The sequence below is a fragment of the Zeus faber genome (assembly GCF_960531495.2).
Source record: "Zeus faber genome assembly, chromosome: 1".
Taxonomy (NCBI): domain Eukaryota; kingdom Metazoa; phylum Chordata; class Actinopteri; order Zeiformes; family Zeidae; genus Zeus; species Zeus faber.
This window is the reverse complement of record NC_137193.1, coordinates 3,621,925-3,641,924: the sequence shown is the minus strand read 5'-3', so window position 1 is coordinate 3,641,924 and position 20,000 is coordinate 3,621,925. Positions and strand designations below refer to the sequence as shown.

The window sequence follows — 20,000 nt, the reverse complement described above, 5'->3', positions numbered from 1 at the left end:
ACCTGTTATCCTTTCTTAACGTAACATTGCAATTTCCTCATGGAAAAAGCAAAGTGCTCTGTAATGTAATGTAATGTAATCCAATGTAATTAAAATCGAATACAGCTACATTTATTTTTTAATCCATAAATGTATCCAAATTAATTCCAAATCTACATTAATAGATAGAATCTAATCTCAAAAAATATACATTTACATTTATACATATACATATTACATTTCACTGCATATATGTATGAAAGTATGTATATGTATGTGACAAATAAAAAATCTTGAATAATATCTATAGCTATCCAGTGTTATAAATGCAATCATTACATTAGATAATAACACATTTGATTCGATTAGTTAGATTATCACTAATTAGATCCGATTCGATTAGCTGGACTATAAAACATAAGATTAGATAAAAAAATATAAAAAAATGTTTTATATTACATATAGTATATCAGAATCAATATCAGATTCAGATTCTGATATACTATATGTAATATAAAACATTTTTTTTAATTTATTTTTTCAACACCTTTTTATCTCATCTTATGTTTCATAGTCTAACTAATCGAATGTTTGTAAAGTTTGTAAAGTCCATGTTAAGTCCTCTGTGGTGTGGACTCCCAGGTACTTGAAGCTGCTCACCCTGTCAACAGAAGTCCCATTAATCACCAAGGGCGCGTGCGTCCTCGGTTGTGATCCTCGGCTAAAGTCCACAATCAGCTCCTTAGTTTTGCTGCCGTTCAGGTGGAGGCTGTTGTCCTGGCACCAGCGTGACAGGTCAGTCACCTCCTCGCGGTAGGCCTTCTCGTCGCCGTCGGTGATCAGGCCCACGACAACAGTGTCATCAGCAAACTTGATAATGGTGTTGGAGCTGGACCGGGCCACACAATAGGGGGCTGAGGACGCAGCCCTGGGAGGATCCTGTGTTCAGAGTGAGGGAGCTGGACATGTGATTCCACACCCTACCCACATGCGGCCAGGATGAGAGGAAGTCCAGGATCCAGGCACACAGCGGAGTATTCAAGCATAAAAGGAGTTCAGTTCGTTTGCTAGGGAGGCGTCCACATTCGTGGCTGGGGAGGAGCTGCTCTTGTAGTTTGTTATAGTCTGCAGCCCCTGCCACAAGCGTCTGGTGTCCCATTGCTCCATCTGTAGCTCCACAGTCTCCCTGTGCGTCCGTTTAGCGTCCCTCACCGCCCTCCGCAGATTGTACGACGCCGCTTTGTAATTGTTCATATTTCCGGATACAAGACCGTCGTTGTAAGCGGCCGTGCGAGCATTCAGAGCACCATGGATGGATTTATCAACCCACGGCTTCTGGTTTGTCTATATTATATCTATATAATATCTAACTTTCCCCGTGGGAAGGGATGCTGTCCGCTAACATAGACACGAAGCTCACTGTAAACTCGCTGACGTCACTTGAACTTGATTGGAACATGTCCCAGTCGACGTCAGTCAGAGCGTCCTGAAGCGCAGCCTCTGATTGGTCCGTCCACCGCTTCACTTCCCTCGTCACCACCAGTTATCGCGCGATCATAGGCCTGTCAACGGGAACCAGCGAATTTGTGGCGTGATCTGATTTCCCGAAAGCAGGGAGCGAGACGGTCTTGTATCCGTTCTTGTAAGGTATGTAACAATGGTCCAAAGTTCTATCTCCCCTGGTGGCACACGTGATGTGTTGGTAGAAATTAGGCAGAACTTTTTTAAGGTTGGCCCTGTTAAAGTCCCCAGTCACCACCACAGCCGTGTCGGGATGTTTGTTTTGAAATCCACACAACACCGCTTGTGGTGGGATATAAACGGCTGTGATGATGCCCGTGATGAATTCCCGGGGGGAGATAAAATTGACGGCATGAGATTGTCAGCTGTTCCAGGTTCGGCGAGCAGGAGCGGGTGAGAGACTTGGTGTTGTTAGGGATACACCAGCGGTTGTTTACCATGAGGCAGACGCCTCCACCTTTGGATTTCCCCGACTCGGCTGGAGGGATGGCTTCATCCGGCGCCAGTGGGTTCAGCCATGTCTCCGTCAGCCAGAGGATGCAACAGTTCCTCGTTTCCCGTTGGAATTTGATCCTCACTCGAAGTCCATCCATCTTGTTCCCCAGAGACTGGACATTGTCAAGAAGGATGCTTGGCCGAGGTGGACAGTAAGGTTGCGTCCTCATTCTGACCTGAATGCCGCCTTGTTTACCACGGTGCTTTCTCCGTGGGCCCACTCGTGGAACAGCGGCTCCATTTTGTTGTTGTTGTTGTTGTTGTGTTGTAGTGTTGGCGCGTAAAAATTCAGTTGGCCACTCTAGTTCCACGGATAAAAAGTCCCGAAGTTGTTCTTTTAGGGAAGTTTTTATATCCACGAGTGCATCGCGGCCATAATAGATAACTACCGATGCTTTTTTGGCATTTTGGCATCATGACATTATGACGAAAAACGGAAACAAATACTAAAATGTGCGAAGTCGACCGGAGCGCCGGCGCAGGCGACCGCAAGGGGAAACACCACTATCGCCACTATCGCCATACGTAGTGAGGTTGAGCTTCATGCAGCGTTGAGGCTCCATCAGTTCATCATGAGCGTAGGTTGCTCTTCATGTTCCTCAGATGCCAGAAAGACTGCTCACATGCGTATGTAGAGCCAAGCACGCTCCGCAGGGCAACACTCCCACGCTGCATTGTGTGCTACGTGACGGGAAGCTCCTTCCAAGTTTTAAGAATCAGCTGCTCTTCAGGTTCAAGTTAAAGTTCAAGTTCAAGAGATTATTTGTCACATACATATTGAAGTTTTTTTCCATTGAGCTGATTGCTCCGACTGGAGGCAGTGAGTTTTCTTAATGTTTCTCTGTCTTACAGAGGGGATGGTGCATGGGCTGGTAAGCAGACCAGCAGTGGAACGCCATTCCTACTGTGCCCAAGAGGATCGTTATCAACCACAATTATTATAATAATCCTCAGTGATATATATAATTGTGGCCTGTGTGCCACATGTTGAAATGAACAATAAAACTCTGGCCGTGTGGGCGCACCACGGCCAGGAAGACTCCGTCTCCCTCCCTAAAGCCTCACCTGTAGCAGAGACTCCCACAAGTGGGAGGAGGGGCAGGGCGCCAGGTAAAAGGCCCCCGGAGTCTTTCTGGGGTCTGCAGCCGGTGTTTGACTACGCCGCTTTGTCCGCCACGTTTATATTTTGAATTTTATTTTCAAAATTGTAATTTCTCTGACCTGTTTTACTATAAAATGCTGAGAATAATTATTTATTACTTGTTAATTGTGATAAAATATTTTAGCTCAAGATTGTCTGCGAGCCATACACCGTCATGGAAGGAGCCTTGATTGGCTCGCGAGCCACAAGTTCCCGACCCCTCATCTAACTAAACAAATGTAATGTGTTATAATATAATGTAATGGAATCCCCAACTCACCTTCATTTCTTGACCTTCTGTCTGGTAGGTCAGCTTGTAACTGCCCACGCCTCCCGGTGGTGGTTTCCATGACAACAGGGCTGTGCGAGGGGTCACCTGACTGGCCTGGAGGTCCCGAGGGTCTTCCCCAGCACCACCTGCAGCAGTCAAATGTCCCATTGTCAGGGTCAGAGGTGTCACTATGTGTGTACGTGAGATGGTGCTGAAGGTGGTGTAGCAATGTGTGTGTGTGTGTGTGTGTGTGTGTGTGTGTGTGTGTGTGTGTGTGTGTGTGTCAACCTGTAGTGGTGCTGAAGGTGGTGCTGGCAGTGTGTGTGTGTGTGTGTGTGTGTGTGTGTGTGTGTGTGTGTGCGTGTATCGGTGGTGGTGCTGAAGGTGGTGCTGGCAGCGTATGTGTATGTGTGTGCGTGTGTATCTGTGGTGGTGCAGAAGGTGGTGCTGGCAGTGTGTGTGAGTATGTGTGTGTGTGTGTGTACCTGACGTGGTGGTGAAGGTGGTGTTTGCAGGTGAACTCTCGGTGTTGCCCAGGATGCTTGTGATGGTGACGGTGTAGGTGGAGGAAGCTTGCAGATCAGTCAGATGCTTCTCCGCCGCGTTTCCAGACACCGTCACCCTCAGTCCTGAATCTGAACACACACACACACACACATTGATTGTAAATAAACAGTGTGGTTGTAGTGTGGTCGTCATGGCGATGGCCTCCCCCTGTACCTTGTCCGGTGCTATAGACGATGGAGTACTGGTCGACAGCGGCCAGCGCTGGTCGCCATAGCAACAGGGCCTTGGAGCCGGTGACATTCAGGGCCCGGAGGTCAGTGGGGGGGTCCGGGACTGGGTGAGGGAGGAAGGGGGAGAGGAAGGGGGGAGGGGGGTAGAGGGAGAGGGAGGTAGAACACATCAGTGTCTAACTCTTAAAATCCTTCCCAGAGAACATCTGTGGGCGAATAATATAAAGATTCCAGAGCCTGCACCTGTTCTGAGAGCGTGCACGTGGGCGCGTGCAGGTGTGGAGCGTGCACGTGGGCGCGTGCACGTTGGAGCGTGCACGTGGGATCGTGTGCGTGGAGAGCGTGCGCAGGGGATCGTGCACGTGGGAGCATGTGTGGGGAGCGTGCACGTGGCGGGCGTGCACGTTGTCAGCGGAAGCTCCCAGACTTGAGGCCCCAGTTCTAATCAGCACCAATCATTTCAAATCAGTGCTTCCTGAATCTCCCGCACGGAGGACGAGCGCAGTACGACCTCATCCCGTCTCACTCTATTGATGTGTTCAGTCATTATCGCGTGTGATGTGCGGCCAGACGGTCGTCATCACCGGGTGACCCCCTTCAGAGCGCTTGAAGCGGAAAAAAGAAACCAGTCCCGGTTCTCCCCGGTTCCCTGGCCGGCGGGGGCCGGGTTACAAATATGGGAATCAAATGAAAGGTCCGTTGGCGTGCGGGCGGAGCAGCTCATGCCGCGCTCCGTTGAAGTCGGAGCTCTGAGAGGTCAGACCGCCTCGCCGCAAAAGTGTCAAGGAGCGGCCATTGATAAGATAAGACAGGGTAAAGCTTTCTTGTCCATTCACACGAAAATCTGTCTTGCATCACATGCTCCGGCAGTCATCAGGAACGCAAAAACAGCATCTGTGCGATCGCCCTCCGGCAGTCGTCAAATCCACCCGATAGGATATTTAAGCAACATCCGAGAAAACACAGTCCTTCACCCAACACCTACATACACACACATCCTACGTCATCAATGTATATTATTATAAAGCAAAGACAGCACCGCCCTGTGTGAGGACCAGGGGTGGCGGTGATCACCTCCTTGCGCTCCTCCGCTGATGGAGCAGTGTTCTAGAGAAGGAGCAAAGGAGCGCTTGTACATATTCTCTCTTGCGGCCGGGTGCCCTGAAGCGCCTCCCAGAAGGGCATAAGTTGGTACCTCCTCATGTAGGACACGAGAAGGGTCCAGGGCGACTTTTGGGGTAAGACTGAACTGGCCGCTGAACCAGACTGAGCCTCCGTGTTGCAGGATGCTTCGTATGGTGGAGCAGAAGAACAGAGTGAGGATTTCCTTAATGGCTCCGAAAGACCTGAGTGGTACCATTTTGCCACCCAAGTGACGTTTTCAGGGACCTCCGGCACAGCGACACAGTCGATGGGGTTTCAGACGGACCAGTTTATTGTAGAGAGAGGGCTAGATGGAACAAGCCCAGAGGCAGATGGACATGTGTCATGACAGGGCTCCTTTCCTGAGTGAGTGTGGGGATGGGGGTTTTACCCGTTGCCTGTTAGACCAACCAACGAGCAACAGGTGTACAGCCACTCTGATCCTGGACCGCGATTTCCTCGACCCATGTCAGGTGTGGCTGCTCAAACCACACCCTGAAAAGTAAAATCCTCTGTTGTTCCCTAATTGCAGATGAAGTCCACATGGTAGGTCCAGGACAGTGCACTGTGCACATGCACCCGCAGGTATTTGAATGACGATGGTTGTTTTATGGGTTGGTTGTGAATTGTGTGGCTCCGAAAATGATCCCCTCTGTTTGAGGTTTTGAGTATCATGATATTATGAGGGCTATGATCACACCACCAAACCAACTTTGTTGACACTGTCCAGGTAAAGGTCTGCTCCCCTCCTTCGTCAGTGCTTCCGGTGCGGTATCATCTGAGAATTTGATGATGTAGCGTTAGCCACACTGGTAACACAGTCGTGGTTGATCGCCGTTGATCGTAGAGCCGATCACTCGTGCCCGAGTTCACCAAGAAAATAGACCCGACGTCACCGCAACGTGATGGCAATGCGCACTGTAAACGCTGAACGTTCCCTTTGTATGGATTTTAAAACACGTGCACTGTCGCTTTGAACTACTACTGTCGTTTTAATGTGACGGTACGTCACCATGCGGACCACCCACTTGAGCGACAGATTTACGGGTTCCCGTGGAACGCGGCGTCACTTCCTGTCGCCTCTGGACCCGATGAGAAGTTGAGTTTGTAATCCACATGAAGCGTAGCGCGGGCTGCAGCCGTTTAGCAACGACGGCGCCAGAACTGGTGGAGTAGATGAGGAGTGAGACCGGCTGTTTCCACCAAAGAGACCACAAATAGAAAGCGCAAACACGGTCGAGCGTGATCGAAAGGAATGCCCCGTCCGTGTCTGTATATGGTCAATGACGTCACGGCAACGCCGAGCCGGATCCGGCGGCTTGTCCGTTATAATGACAAAATAAAACAATGCTCCGGCTCAATAGGATATGATATATTTTACAATGGTCGTTTCTCAATACCAAGTACGCGAAGTCCGGACTTGCGGACTTGGTAGTTCAGACTTGAAAAGTTGGACTCGGGAGTACAGACTCCCGGGGACCATTACCATTACCATCGCTTTGTGCGAAATGCATTCTGGGATACTTGTCTGTCCCAAGTCCACACAAGTCACCACGATGCATCCTCCATAAAATGGACGGAGCAAGTCCACATCCAGGCATTTGGACTGGACTGGGCTTGATCCGTACCTTGAATTGGAACAGTACTTGGGCTGCGACTGATGACGTTTCACAAGTACACAAGTACACAAGTCCACACAAGAGCACAAGTACAGACAAGAACACAAGTACACACGAGAGCACAAGTACAGACAAGAACACAGACTGAGAAAGGCCCTAATGTGTTCGCTTGACTGGTGCACTTGAGAGGCCGAGCAGAGCAGCGGCAGCCTGGGAGCAGTGCCGCCGCAACGAGGAGCGGAACGTGGAAGTGCCGGTACCGGTGAGTACCGGCACTTCAAGCACCGCAGGATGCAGGATGCAGGATGCAGGATGCAGGAAGTATGAAGTTGGCCCTGAGTCCTGAGTCCCAAACGGTGTGACTTGGTACTCACGCGTGGTCACCAGGTCGTTGATGGCGTCGCTCTCGTCCAATCCCAGCACAGAGATCACGCTGATCTCGTAGGACGAGCCGGGGGCGAGCGAGGACAGAGAGAGAGAGGAGTCCTCCGAGCCCACGGCCACCGAGACCGGCTCCCCTAAGAGAGGGGGAGGGGAGGGGGGGAGAGAGAGAGAGAGAGAGGAGAGGGAGGGAGAGAGAGAGAGAGAGGAGAGGGAGGGAGAGAGAGAGAGGAGATTCAAGTTTCAAGATTCAAGATTCAAGATTTTTTATTTGTCACATACATATACATACTTCCATACATATATGCAGTGAAATGTAATAAAGAGGGGGAGAGGAGAGGGAGGGTGGAGAGGGAGGGTGGAGAGGGGGAGAGACAGAGAGAGAGAGAGGGAGAGAGAGGGGGTGGAGGGGGTGGAGAGGTGGAGAGAGAGAGGGTAAATGAACTTTAATTTTCATTGTGTTTGGTTGATCATCTTTGACCTTGAACCGGTGTTTCAAGGTCGTTTCCTTTCGCTCCAAACACGCAGCAAAGGGGACGTTTCGTTGTCTCCTCCCGCCACTAAACGAGGCTCGTCGTCATGTCCACCCCCCACGTTCCGTCGGGTGGAGGTCCTCTCGCGGCGCCAGGCGGGCGTGGCCCCCACCCGCCAGGGGACGGGGTCAGAGGGGTCAGGCCGTGCGCTGGGGGCCCTTTGGTCCTTTCTATTTTCAGGGAGGCTTCTTTTTCTCCCCACGTCTCAACGTATGTTTCGGCAGCGGAGGAGGTTTGTTCTGATCTTCATCTGGTTCCTCATCACTCAGCGTGACGGGTGGAGGTTCCCTCCCTGGGTGGAGGACATGTTCAGGCGGCTTAATGAGCAGCACATGTACAGCTGCTCCAGGAAAGCAGCAGCCACCGTCACCACCATGCGCATCCACCCCCTGCTCCAAGATGATGCCACCGTGGAGATTTGCCAGTCAATCAGCAGTCAGTCAGCAGTCTGTCAGCAGTCAGTCAGCAGTCAGTCAGTCAGCAGTCAGTCAGCAGTCTGTCAGCAGTCAGTCAGCAGTCAGTCAGCAGTCAGTCAGTCAGCAGTCAGTCAGCCAGTCAGCAGTCTGTCAGCATTTAGTCAGCATTTAGTCAGCAGTCAGTCAGCAGCCAGTCAGCAGTCAGTCAGTCAGCAGTTAGTCAGCAGTCAGTCAGTCAGCAGTCAGGCAATCAGTCAGCAGTCAGTCTGCAGTCAGTCAGCAGTCTGTCAGCATTTAGTCAGCAGTCAGTCAGCAGTCAGTCAGTCAGTCAGTCAGCAGTCAGTCAGTCAGTCAGCAGTTAGTCAGCAGTCAGTCAATCAGCAGTCAGTCAGTCAGCAGTCAGTCAGCAGTCCGTCAGTCAGTCAGCAGTCAGTCAGCAGTTAGTCAGCAGTCAGTCAGTCAGTCAGCAGTCAGTCAGCAGTCAGTCAATCAGTCAGCAGTCAGTCAGCAGTCTTTCAGTCAGTCAATCAGCAGTCAGTCAGCAGTCAGTCAGTCAGTCAGCAGTCAGTCAGTCTGTCAGTCAGTCAGTCAGCAGTCAGTCAGCAGTCTGTCAGCATTTAGTCAGCAGTCAGTCAGTCAGTCAGTAGTCAGTCAGCAGTTAGTCAGAAGTCAGTCAGTCAGCAGTCAGTCAGTCAGCAGTCAGTCAGCAGTCAGTCAGCAGTCAATCAATCAGTCAGCAGTCAGTCAGCAGTCAGTCAGCAGTCAGTCAGTCAGTCAGCAGTCAGTCAGCAGTCCGTCAGCATTTAGTCAGCAGTCAGTCAGCAGTCATTCAGCAGTCAATCAGCAGTCAGTCAGCAGTCGGTCAGTCAGCAGTCAGTCAGCAGTCAGTCAGTCAGTCAGCAGCCAGTCAGCAGTCAGTCAGTCAGCGGAGTCAGGCGGATAACGCCGTTTCCCTGACGGAGGTTGGGTTCACACGACTACGTCACCTCCCTGATCGGCGCTTCCCACGGCGGGACCTTGGTTTTTTTTCTTGGCCGAGGTTGAACACAAATTCTGAAACCAGACGTGGCCCCTCGTGTCTCGGTGCATGACTGGGACCGGGGACCCGCAGGGCCCCCAGGGACCCCTCCCCGACCGCCGCTGGGGGGTTGGAGATGTTTTAGGTTTTCCTTCGGTGGGAGATGTTTTTTGTCGTGTTCCAGATGTGTCAAATTATGGGATTGGGCAAAAACAAAATAACCTCAGCCATGGCGGTCTGGAACAGACCATAATAAGACCCGGGGTCCTCACCCTCGGCGGTGCCGGTGTAGGTGACCTTGAAGCCGCTGGTCGGGCTCCGGGGCCGCGTCCAGGAGACGGTGACGGAGTTCTCCGAAATGTGGTTGAACACCAGGTCTGACGGAGGCTCCGGACCTGACGGGGGCGGTACAGAGGAGGGCGTGGTCAGGGGAGGAAACAGGGTAGATATACACTGACAGACAGACAGACAGACAGACAGACAGACAGACAGACAGATAGATAGATAGACAGACAGACAGACAGATAGATAGATAGATAGATAGATAGATAGATAGATAGACAGATAGACAGATAGATAGACAGATAGATAGATAGACAGATAGACAGATAGATAGATAGACAGATAGACAGACAGATAGACAGATAGATAGACAGATAGATAGACAGACAGGCATACAGATACACAGATAGACAGATAGACAGATAGACAGATAGACAGATAGATAGACAGATAGATAGATAGACAGATAGACAGATAGATAGATAGACAGACAGATAGACAGATAGATAGACAGATAGATAGACAGACAGGCAGACAGATACACAGATAGACAGATAGATAGACAGACAGACAGACAGACAGACAGACAGACAGACAGACGGACAGACGGACAGATAGATAGATAGATAGACAGACAGACAGACAGATAGATAGACAGATAGACAGACTGACAGACAGATAGATAGACAGATAGGCAGATAGGCAGATAGATAGATAGATAGATAGACAGACAGACAGATAGACAGATAGATAGATAGACAGATAGACAGATACATAGATAGACAGATACATAGATAGACGGACAGACAAACAGACAGAGGGACAGATAGATAGAAAGACAGATACATAGATAGACAGATACATAGATAGACAGATACATAGATAGACAGATACATAGATAGACAGACAGACAAACAGACAGAGGGACAGATAGATAGAAAGACAGATACATAGATAGATAGATAGATAGACAGACAGACAGACAGCCAAAGACAGACAGACAGACAGACAGACGGATTCATAGATAGATAGACAGAGAGACAGACAGACAGGCGGACAGACGGACAGGCAGACAGACAAGTGATAAGATGACCCAAACTAAAATCTGGCACGGAGCTTGTGACTCGTCATCGTTGTGTTTACATCCTGTTTTCACACACAGCCTCTATTAGTGTCTGTATATATGTACACAGCAAACATATATACAGTATATTATATATAAAGTATACAATAAGTATATAATACCATATACAGTATATGTACAATATACAGCATATATACAGTATACAATATATATAATGTATACATATACTGTATACATTATGCAATATATATACTGTATATACACATTTTGCAATATGTATACAGTATATATACATTATACAATATATATAATATGTATAAATATATATACTATATACATTATACAATAAATATACAGTATATATACATTGTCCAATATTTACAATATGTGTATATATATACTATATACATTATATAATAAATATACAGTACATATACATTATACAATATATATGCAGTATATACAGTATAGGATATACAATAAATATACAGACACAAAGTTACGTATAAGTGCAGACGATGGAACCTGGAAGGAGGAAAAGGAACATTTTTGAGTTTGTAACGTTAAGCCGCTCGTTGTGTCCTGCAAAAGGAGGAAGTGGAAAGGTCGTGCGACGTTAACACAAGTTCTAAAACAGGAGTCACACGAAGAGGAGGGAGCCGGAGCAGCAGAGCGGGCGACAACACGTCCAAGCCGGACAAAGAAATGTGTTTGTTCACAGATTTTCAACCCAGAGTGTGAACGTCTCTGTCGTCACAAAAGTATGAATGAATAAAGTTTGGTTCGGGTGTCACTGCGTATTCCTATGACATTGACACCAAGCGAGCCTTTGGCCACCACACCTAATATCATGTGTTTGTGTTTTGTTGGCCAAATCGGCAAAATGCTTTTATAATTGAGCCATAATTACCCTACATAACTGTCATCCAAAATTCAATATTGGCTGAAGTTTCTCAACAGACAGAGATATATTGTGCCTCTTTTTATCTTTAACAAATGAAAAGTCTTTGGCAACAGGGCAACCAGACCGCATGAGATGGTTGACAATGGCCCAAATCTGGTTGCCTGGAGAAATTGGGCAACTGTTAATGTTGGGCCCTGTATCGGGTCTCACTTCTAAAGTAATGTCTAGTACACCGACCAGCCACACCATTATAACCAACTCTAATGGCACTAATACTGTGTAGCTCCCCCTGGTGCCCCCAAAACAGCTGTGAGGTGGAGGCATGGACTCCACCAGACCCTGAAGGTGTCCTGTGGCACCAAGACGTCAGCAGCAGATCCTTTAAGTCCTGGAAGCTGGAGGTGGGGCCCCCATGGATCGGGCTTGTTGTTCCAGCACATCCCACAGATGCTCCATCAGATCGGACCCTGACCCCACCCATCCACATGATGTAGAAGAAAACATGATTCTTCAGACCTACACCTTCTTCCATTGCTCCATGGTCCAGTTGTGACGCTCACGTGTCCATTGTAGGAGCTTTCAGGGGTGGACAGGGGTCAGCATGGACACTGTGAGCTCCCATACGCAGCAAGCTGCCATGCACTGTGTGTTCTACACCTTTCTATCATAGCAACATTCACTGTTTCAACACTTTGTGCTGCAGTTTGTGCATCAATCATTTCTGCATCAATGAGCCTTGGGCCCCATGACCCTGTCGCCCGTTCACGGTCGTCCTTCCTTGGACACTTTTGGTAGCTAGTAACCACTGCACAGCAGGAACAGCCACAAGACCTGTGCTTGTGGAGATGCTCTGACCCAGTCGTCCAGCATCACAATGTGCTCCTTGTCAAAGTGGCTCAGATCCTTACGCTGCTTCAACACATCAACTTCAACAACTCACTCTTCACTTGCTGCCTCATATATCCCTCATATAATTATAATAATATATAACAGAACATATAAAATAATAATTTATAAAAGTATATATATATGCCACCCCTTGACAGGTGCCATTGGAACCAGATGATCAATGTTATTCACTTCACCTCCCACTGGTTTTGATGTTGTGGCTGATCGGTGTAGACAGAGCGAATTTGTTATGATGCATCTTCTTCTAAGTCGATTATTTTTAATGACCAGACCCAAAGGTAATCATTAAAGACTCAAATTATCTTCTTATTGACTCATGGGATTAAAATCTGCACATTTCGCTTGTTTGAATAATGACAGAATACAGAGGCGACACGTAGGGGACCAACCATGGTCTTACCCTGGGTTTGGGTGAGTGATGGAGGGTCAGTGTGGATGGCTGACAGTTAGCTTACCCTGGGTGAGAGAAGACCACAGCAGCGGTGAAGGAGGGGTGACTTTGGGACGGTCACTTTGTGATTTGATGCCAATATGGTAGACATTTTGGAGCCATTATCTGTTTAACTGTTTTTAAGGAAGGTATGAAGAGAATACCTTCATTTTTCTCCGGCAATGGACAATATATTTACAGCACCTACCAGGCTGATCCTACAAATCATCTTATGAGCTCTCACAATAGCCCTTAATCTATGAAGTTTCTGTATGGCAGTTTGCAATAATTTAGGAAATCGCCCAAAAAATTATATTCGTCATTTAACACATAATTTTGTTTGTTGAGTAATTTGATAGGCATCAACTACACCAATTTAAAAAGATAACTGCAGAGCTTGTACATATCCCATTTCAAAGGCATTCCTGGCGAATGCTTACAGGGGTTTTGAGTTCAGCATCAAATCAGTAAGTGTGGCTCTACACAATGGTAAAAATTAAGGAGTGTTACCTTGGTTACCGTGAGTTATGACGGGCAATTCATCAATATTAGGAATAGTTAATTTAAAATGCAAAGGGCAACACAGAACATCTACTTAGTATTGCACACATAATGGAGTTAGAAATAACTGAGGTTCTGAAGAAGAGACCACACCCAACCACACCTTCTACCAGTCTGCTACCAATGAACACTTTCCATAAACTATATCTACCCGTCAGACTCACCTAACATTAGATTGTTCCACGTTTTTGCTCCCCGCCTCCTCCCCAGCTCTACCTCTCTCGCTTTCTCGCTCCCGACTCAATTTCCCAGGAACCACCAGGGGGATCGGCATGGCCGAGGCCTGACGCCCTGAAGACTCCTTCCCCCATCCAGAGTCACGACTCCTGGAGGTCCTTCTTACGCCAGCTCGCCAGTCATGCGTCATCCCTTTGTCATCATCATCATCATCACCACTATCATCAACATCGCCTTGTCTTCATCCCATAAATCTTCAGTAAACCTACAAACTCAATCTTGTCATTGTGGTGTGGTCTCTAACTCGTGAACTCTTTAGTAAAAACATTTCATTGTGGCTTCAATTGAAAAGTTCCCGAGCTTTCAACAGATAGAAGAACCAAGCAGAGGAATTATGGGTTATAGCATTAAAAATGAATAAGCAAATTAATTGATGAGAAATCTGATTACATGATCTTTTGCATCCGGCCACTGTAAATCCAGAGCTTACAGTCTTCAAGAGGGCCATGGCAGACAGCTCTTGAGATGAAAACGGACGAAAAATGGACGATGCGTTTTTGTGAGTTTTTGGGATCATTCTATAACCTCCTAAAAAAAGGCCTTACGGATCTTATGGGATTGTATGAGGTCCTGATAACTCTCAGGTATAAAAATAAAGAGGAAGAAAGGATGATGTGCTTAAAAAATTGCTTCACAACATAAAGTAATAACCTTATTTAGTGACTGGAGGTTTCTACTGCCTGGCTTGTACCTGTACTGATGACCAGCTTGTGGAGCCTGGACAGAAGGCCCGGTCCCTTCCCCAGCAGGGTCACTGTGAACTGGGTCTGCGGGTCCAGGTCCCTGAAGGGGAAGGAGCGAGAAGAACCAGGAAGTACCCGCGTGAAGGTGTTGTCACTTCCTGTTGTTCCCCCTCCTGGGACAGACGGCATGGGTGTGACGTCGCTTTGGGGAACGACATTTTCTTCTCTGGCTCGTTCATCCTTCCCCTCCTCTGATTGTTTTGGCTTCCCTTCATACGCCCGCACCTCCTCCTCCTTCGGCTGTTTGGTGGGCTGTTCTTCTTCTTCTCCTTCCCTCCTAGTCACAACAAAGTTTTTATATTTCCCCTCGGGTGCGTCCCAGACGAGTGTAAATCCGTCCGAGGTCCGGTTCCTCACCCCCACATGGTCCAGCACTTCCCCCCTGCCTCCAGAATGGGAAACATCTGCCTTGGAACCGTCGCCACTTCTCATGTCCTCAGTTTCAATCACTCCAACCTTCTTTTTCCCGGAATGATCTGTCCCTGAATCTTCGCTCTTTTGGCTCGCTGCGGTGTCGTTTCTCACCGGGCTTTGACCCTGTGCCGTTGGCCTTCCATTTACAGGTTTTCTGGTTGGTTTCAATGGCCTTTGCCAACCTCTCTGTTGGCTTCTATCTGAATGTCTTTCAACGGAACTGGCAAATCGGTCACTGGTGACCATCCCTGTTTGGATATCACCGTCAGATTCTGTATTTATGACGACATCTCCTGCTTCTACCGTCTTAGTAGGTTGAGTCCCACTGGAGGTGTCCCACTCTCCTGACTGGCTAGTTTGGATTTTTAGAGTATCATCTTGGCTGTCTGATTGGCCAATCTGGATTAGCTTGGTAGCATCCTGCTGCCTTGACTGGCTGGGGTCTATCGTGAGGCTATTGTCTTTACTACCTGGTTGTCTGCTTTGGATTACCCTCGTACCTTCCTGATCCTCTGATTGTACAGCTTCCATCTTGTGGGCATCACTATGGACTCCATGTTCTCCCTGTTGACTGGGAGAGATTCCAGGGATACTCTCCCGTTCTCCTGATTGGCTCATTTGAATCCCAACACTTTTTCCATCTGTTCCTCTATGCGGTATTTTGGGAGAGAAAGGCTTGCGTGGGGAGCCTCTTTGGGGGATAAGACCAAGTCTCAAGTTTGGTCGGGTTCGGTTTTGCGGAAGCCCCAAATTTGGGTGTGGGCCCCTTGGTTGTCCAATTTCTCTGGGTAAGTTTTGGAACGGTTTAACTTTTCTTTCACCCAGAGTGTGATTCAGTTTTGGACGTGACGGCAAAACCTTGTTTTCCTCTACTCTGTCTCTACTGGTGTCTGCTTCGACTAGCTTTGTATCCACGGAAGAAGAAGGTGGTTTAGTGGGAGATGGCGACACACTGGTGGGCTTCTGCTCTTTCTCCGCCTCAGGATTCAAGGGTTGAGACGGGCGATGAGGGCGGGTAAACTTTGAACGGGTCCGGTTCTGAAAAGATCCTTTACCTATATTTGGACGACCCAAGTACCTGCCCGTCGGATGAGGACGATGAACTAGCACCCCTCCTTTCTCCCTCAAAGCCTCCAAATCAACTGTCTTTTTACCCTCTTTTACTCGATCCACATTCTTTTGTGGCTGATCGGCTCCCACCGGAAAAGACTTGGAACGAGAGGAAGATGATATTAAAGAGGACTCACTTGACAGATTACGGTCCATCTCATTTGTGGTTTCTGTTCCAGGGTTTATGTTTATGGCTGGAGCAGGATGGGGATGGGGAGGCTTTAAACTTCCTCTGGTCCTGGCTCCCATACTTTGGCGGTGTTGGAACCCGCCTTTTGGAGGCGTTCGACGGAACAGGGGTTGTCCCCCGGTGTTTTTAATCACCTGGTTAGTTACAAGTGACACCGCATTAGCAGCAGTGCTCTCCCTGAATCTGCTAGAATCCTCAACACCTTCGTTCCCACGAACCAAATCCAATTTTTCTGTGTCAGAGGATGAGGCAAAGGATGATGATGATGATGTTGATGGGGGCAGTGATGTGGATGATGAAGACAAGGATGATGATCCTGGCGCTACAGCTGCTGCTAATGTGGTTGTTGTTGTTGTTGTTGTTGTTGTTGTTGTTGTTGTTGTTGTTGTTGTTGTGGTTGATGAATTTGGTGAAGGCGATTGTGAGAATAATGATGAATAAAGTGATTTTCGTGACAATGATGCAGACGAAAAGGAGGTTGTTGCCACTGGCTTTGGTCCACCTATATTCTCCTTTCTCACAACCTCAGCACTGAGGGAGAGATTTGAGGGCATGGAGAGGTTAACTAAAAAGGTGGTTATATTCAGACTGTCAAAGGTATCCATCAGGAGCTTGTGGAAAGGGTCAGACGAGTGGTTTGCAGCCCTCTCAGCAGACAAGGGTTTAGAATCGTAGTGGGCATCACTCAGAGCATCAGAATCCCCTTTGGGTCTGCTTCTAATCACTGTGCCACTTGCAGCAAAGCCACTAACTTTGTCCTTGTGAGGCAACCGGATGTGTGTCAGTTTCACTTTGTTAAAACACTTGGCGTGAGCGGTGCCGTTGTGCGGCGATGTCACCGGGTGTTTGCCCTCAGTTGCATTGGTCCCAGTGTGATTTCCCTGGGAAGCCATGTCACCTGCTAGTGCTTTCTGTGAACCGAAATGGGCTGTTGATTCCTCAGAGCTGTTTTCACCTTCCCTTGCTGGACTGTTCACCGCTGGAGGTGTCGGCTTTTCATCCTCGGAACGCTCAGAACTAGTTTTAGTGGTGTTGGACCCTCTCCTAGTCAAAGCCACTTCCCTAACTCCTAGAATGGGGGATCCATGTGTGGGCTTAATGCTAACTATGGGGAGCTTTTTTTTATTCCCCGCTAATGGAGTTCTACCCTGGGGCTTCTTTAGAGGACGTGACCCAACTCTTCTGGCTTCGGACTCTACTCTGGTACCATTAAGACGATACCAGCGCAGGGCATTTGGCTTAACTAAAATAGGTTTGGGTTTATTTTTGGAGCTGACCAAAGGCTTAGTTCTGGCTACAGCAGTGGCTGCGGCGGCCTCTTTGGATTTAGTGACACCTCCTGGCCTCTTCCCCTGATGAGCCAATGGTCTTTTCTGATGGTCAATGTCCGTCTGAGCAGGCGTTGGGTTTGAGTCCCCCACTCGTTGGCGGATGTCTTGCGCTGTTGCCGGAGTAACTACGGTTGCCAAGGAAGCCTTTGGTACTGTATCTCCTAAAAGTGTTGGTGGAAGGAGCATTTTTTATTAATATTTAAATGTCGCAGACTGCTTTTCTTGTAGCTTGGGAAGGAAAATCTACAACCGGGGGAAATCTTGTTAGACACTTGTCAATGTTGATAATGCCAGACACATTTTTCGCAAACACTTTACATTATTTTCTGAGTAGTTCAGTAGTTTATAAGATGCAAATGGCTGAGCCTCTTGGTAATCCTGTAGAACCTACAAGGAGAGAACCGAAGACAGATGGTTATTGTTCGTCTTCACAGAAGCTCTTTTCTCTGAGTTTGTGTGGGAGAACTCCGCTGGAGGCTCTGGTTTCGTGCCTGTGTGGCTGTTGGAAAGGGAACATCGTTATTAACTCCTGCGGAAAACAATTGTTTCGAGAAGATATGGGAGAGGTTTGCCTCGCTCTCAGAATGTTTCTGGAATGCCGGCACCTTGTTTCAATTTATTTTACAATAACTGCTCTACTCCTTAATAGTGGACTTTATATTTTTCCTTCCATTGAATAATAAGGTGTTTCAACACGTTAACTTTCACTGGCTCATAAAAAGCCAGTGAAAAGCAAAGCCACACATGAATGTACTAACATCATCAGCGAATAAAGCTATTTGATTTGGTTCGTGTTGCGTTAAAACCCTTGCACCAATCTATTCCTTAGTTCAACTTCGACAGCTACTTTCTCTTGATTTCACTTCCATTTTCTTCTCCTGCGTTGGATATTTTTCTGTTTTCCTTCTGTTCTGATGCTTTCCATTCCCTCCAAATCACTCATTTGTTGTACCTCTCCGTTAAAGGATATGTCTTTACAGCATTCAGGATGGATTCTTGTAGTTTGGGAGGATTAAGGATGTTTCCATCTCCTCGAAAAGGTTTCGTTATTAAAGTATCACACAATTGAATATGTCCATTTCAAAATGCTAACCCCAAAATATATATATGTTGATCTGTCCTCAAGTGTGATCAATCAAACCACCCACCCTTGTTGTAAGGACACCCCTACGTTGTCCTACCCACCTGGGGTGACTTGGGTGGAGGCTGGCTTGCTCCGGCTGGTTCCCCTCTCCGCCACCAGCACCACGTCGTACAGACGCCCCGCCTCCAGCCCCTCGATGTGGGCGGAGTCCCCGCCCGGTGGGACGGTGATCTCCCGACCCATCCCGCGGCCGTCGCCGGGCGAGACGGTCAGGCGGTAGCGGTCGATCTCGCTCTGGGACGGCTCCCACTGGACGACGGCCGAGGTGGTGGTCGTCTTGACGACTTGGAGGTCGGTGGGACCGGAGATGACTGGATGGAGAGAGCAGCCAGCGGAAAGGGAGGAGGAGGCTGAGATTCATGTTCATTGATCATCAGTTAAGAGACGTGGATTGGATTGTGGGAAAACGGCAAACTTTTTACAGTGAACAAACCCCAGTCTTTTTAACCACTATAAACATCATTAACATCTGCGTATATCTGTCCTCATCATCATGGCCGGGGATGGCAGCGCAAAAAGGGGACGGATCGCAGCGTAGCCGGCTCTCCTTGATGGGAACCCCTCCTCGGTCATATTAGACACAACCTGCACCTTTAAAAATAACCCGCTAAGCGTCGGGGAGCGCTGCACCTACGGGTGGTGAACTGGGTGGAGCTCGGGGCGCCCACACGGCCATCCGTCTCCCCGGTGACGGAGGCGGTGTAGTCCTGTCCCGCCGCCAGCCCCGTCTGGGTGTAGCTGGTCAGGCCGCCCTCCACCTGCACCGCCATCTGGTGGTCGTTCTCCTTCTGTCGGGGGAAAAAGACGACCATCGGGATGTTTTTGTTTGTTTGTTATTTTTGATCCCACACAAGGTTGTTGTGCAAAATGTCGTAATTATTCTTAACGTTGGGCATTATTACAATAGTTCAAAATACAAATTTAAACATCCAACGCTCAAAACTCGTTAACATTTCGAGTACATCTCAGAGGTCTGTATTTTCTAGGTTATATTTGTCTATATTTAGGGTCTTCGCCCAAAGAATGTCCGTTTATTCTTTCGATTCTTCTTCAGCCTTTTTGAATCGGCTTTTTGGCGCCTCGAGACACTGGAAAAACCCCCAAAATGTGCACAGTCGTCAAGTCCCAGAGTGTCATTTGTTATTCTATGGATCCCGTGCATGGGCGTGGCAAAATGATAAATGGTTAGATAAAAAAATAAAAAATAGATAAAAAATAAATCAAACCTATACACTTTTTTTCATGAAAACTCACAAAATTCGGTCCATTAACTATATTGGCGCCGTGACCGACACCCAACAGGAAGTCGGCCAGATTTGATTAAAGGTGCCATTTTAGGCACTTTTTGGTCATTTTAATGTTTTGTACTTTTGCGAACTCCTCCTGGACGATTAATGGGATCGACGT

At 48.0% G+C, this 20,000-nt stretch overlaps 1 protein-coding gene across 5 annotated transcripts in view; it reads right to left on the bottom strand.

Annotated features, from left to right (window-relative positions):
* Positions 1 to 20,000, bottom strand: part of LOC307235347 (uncharacterized protein) — a 71,028-nt gene that overhangs the window by 16,888 nt on the left and 34,140 nt on the right. For 3 of the 5 annotated variants that reach the window (XR_013844337.1, XM_080007394.1, XM_080007395.1), the window contains exons 7-14: positions 19,228 to 19,381; positions 18,635 to 18,904; positions 14,353 to 17,610; positions 9,527 to 9,649; positions 7,281 to 7,424; positions 4,128 to 4,247; positions 3,893 to 4,042; positions 3,417 to 3,553 (exon numbers count right to left, since the gene is read on the bottom strand). Coding sequence is in view for 3 of the 5 variants with exons in the window: in XM_080007394.1 (XP_079863520.1) it covers positions 3,417 to 3,553; positions 3,893 to 4,042; positions 4,128 to 4,247; positions 7,281 to 7,424; positions 9,527 to 9,649; positions 14,353 to 17,610; positions 18,635 to 18,904; positions 19,228 to 19,381 (4,356 nt within the window). In the remaining 2 variants the exon portion in view is untranslated. Of the gene's footprint in view, positions 1 to 3,416; positions 3,554 to 3,892; positions 4,043 to 4,127; positions 4,248 to 7,280; positions 7,425 to 9,526; positions 9,650 to 12,833; positions 12,890 to 14,352; positions 17,611 to 18,634; positions 18,905 to 19,227; positions 19,382 to 20,000 lie in introns of those variants that run through there. The other 2 variants (XM_080007396.1, XR_013844338.1) reach the window with 2 other exon arrangements.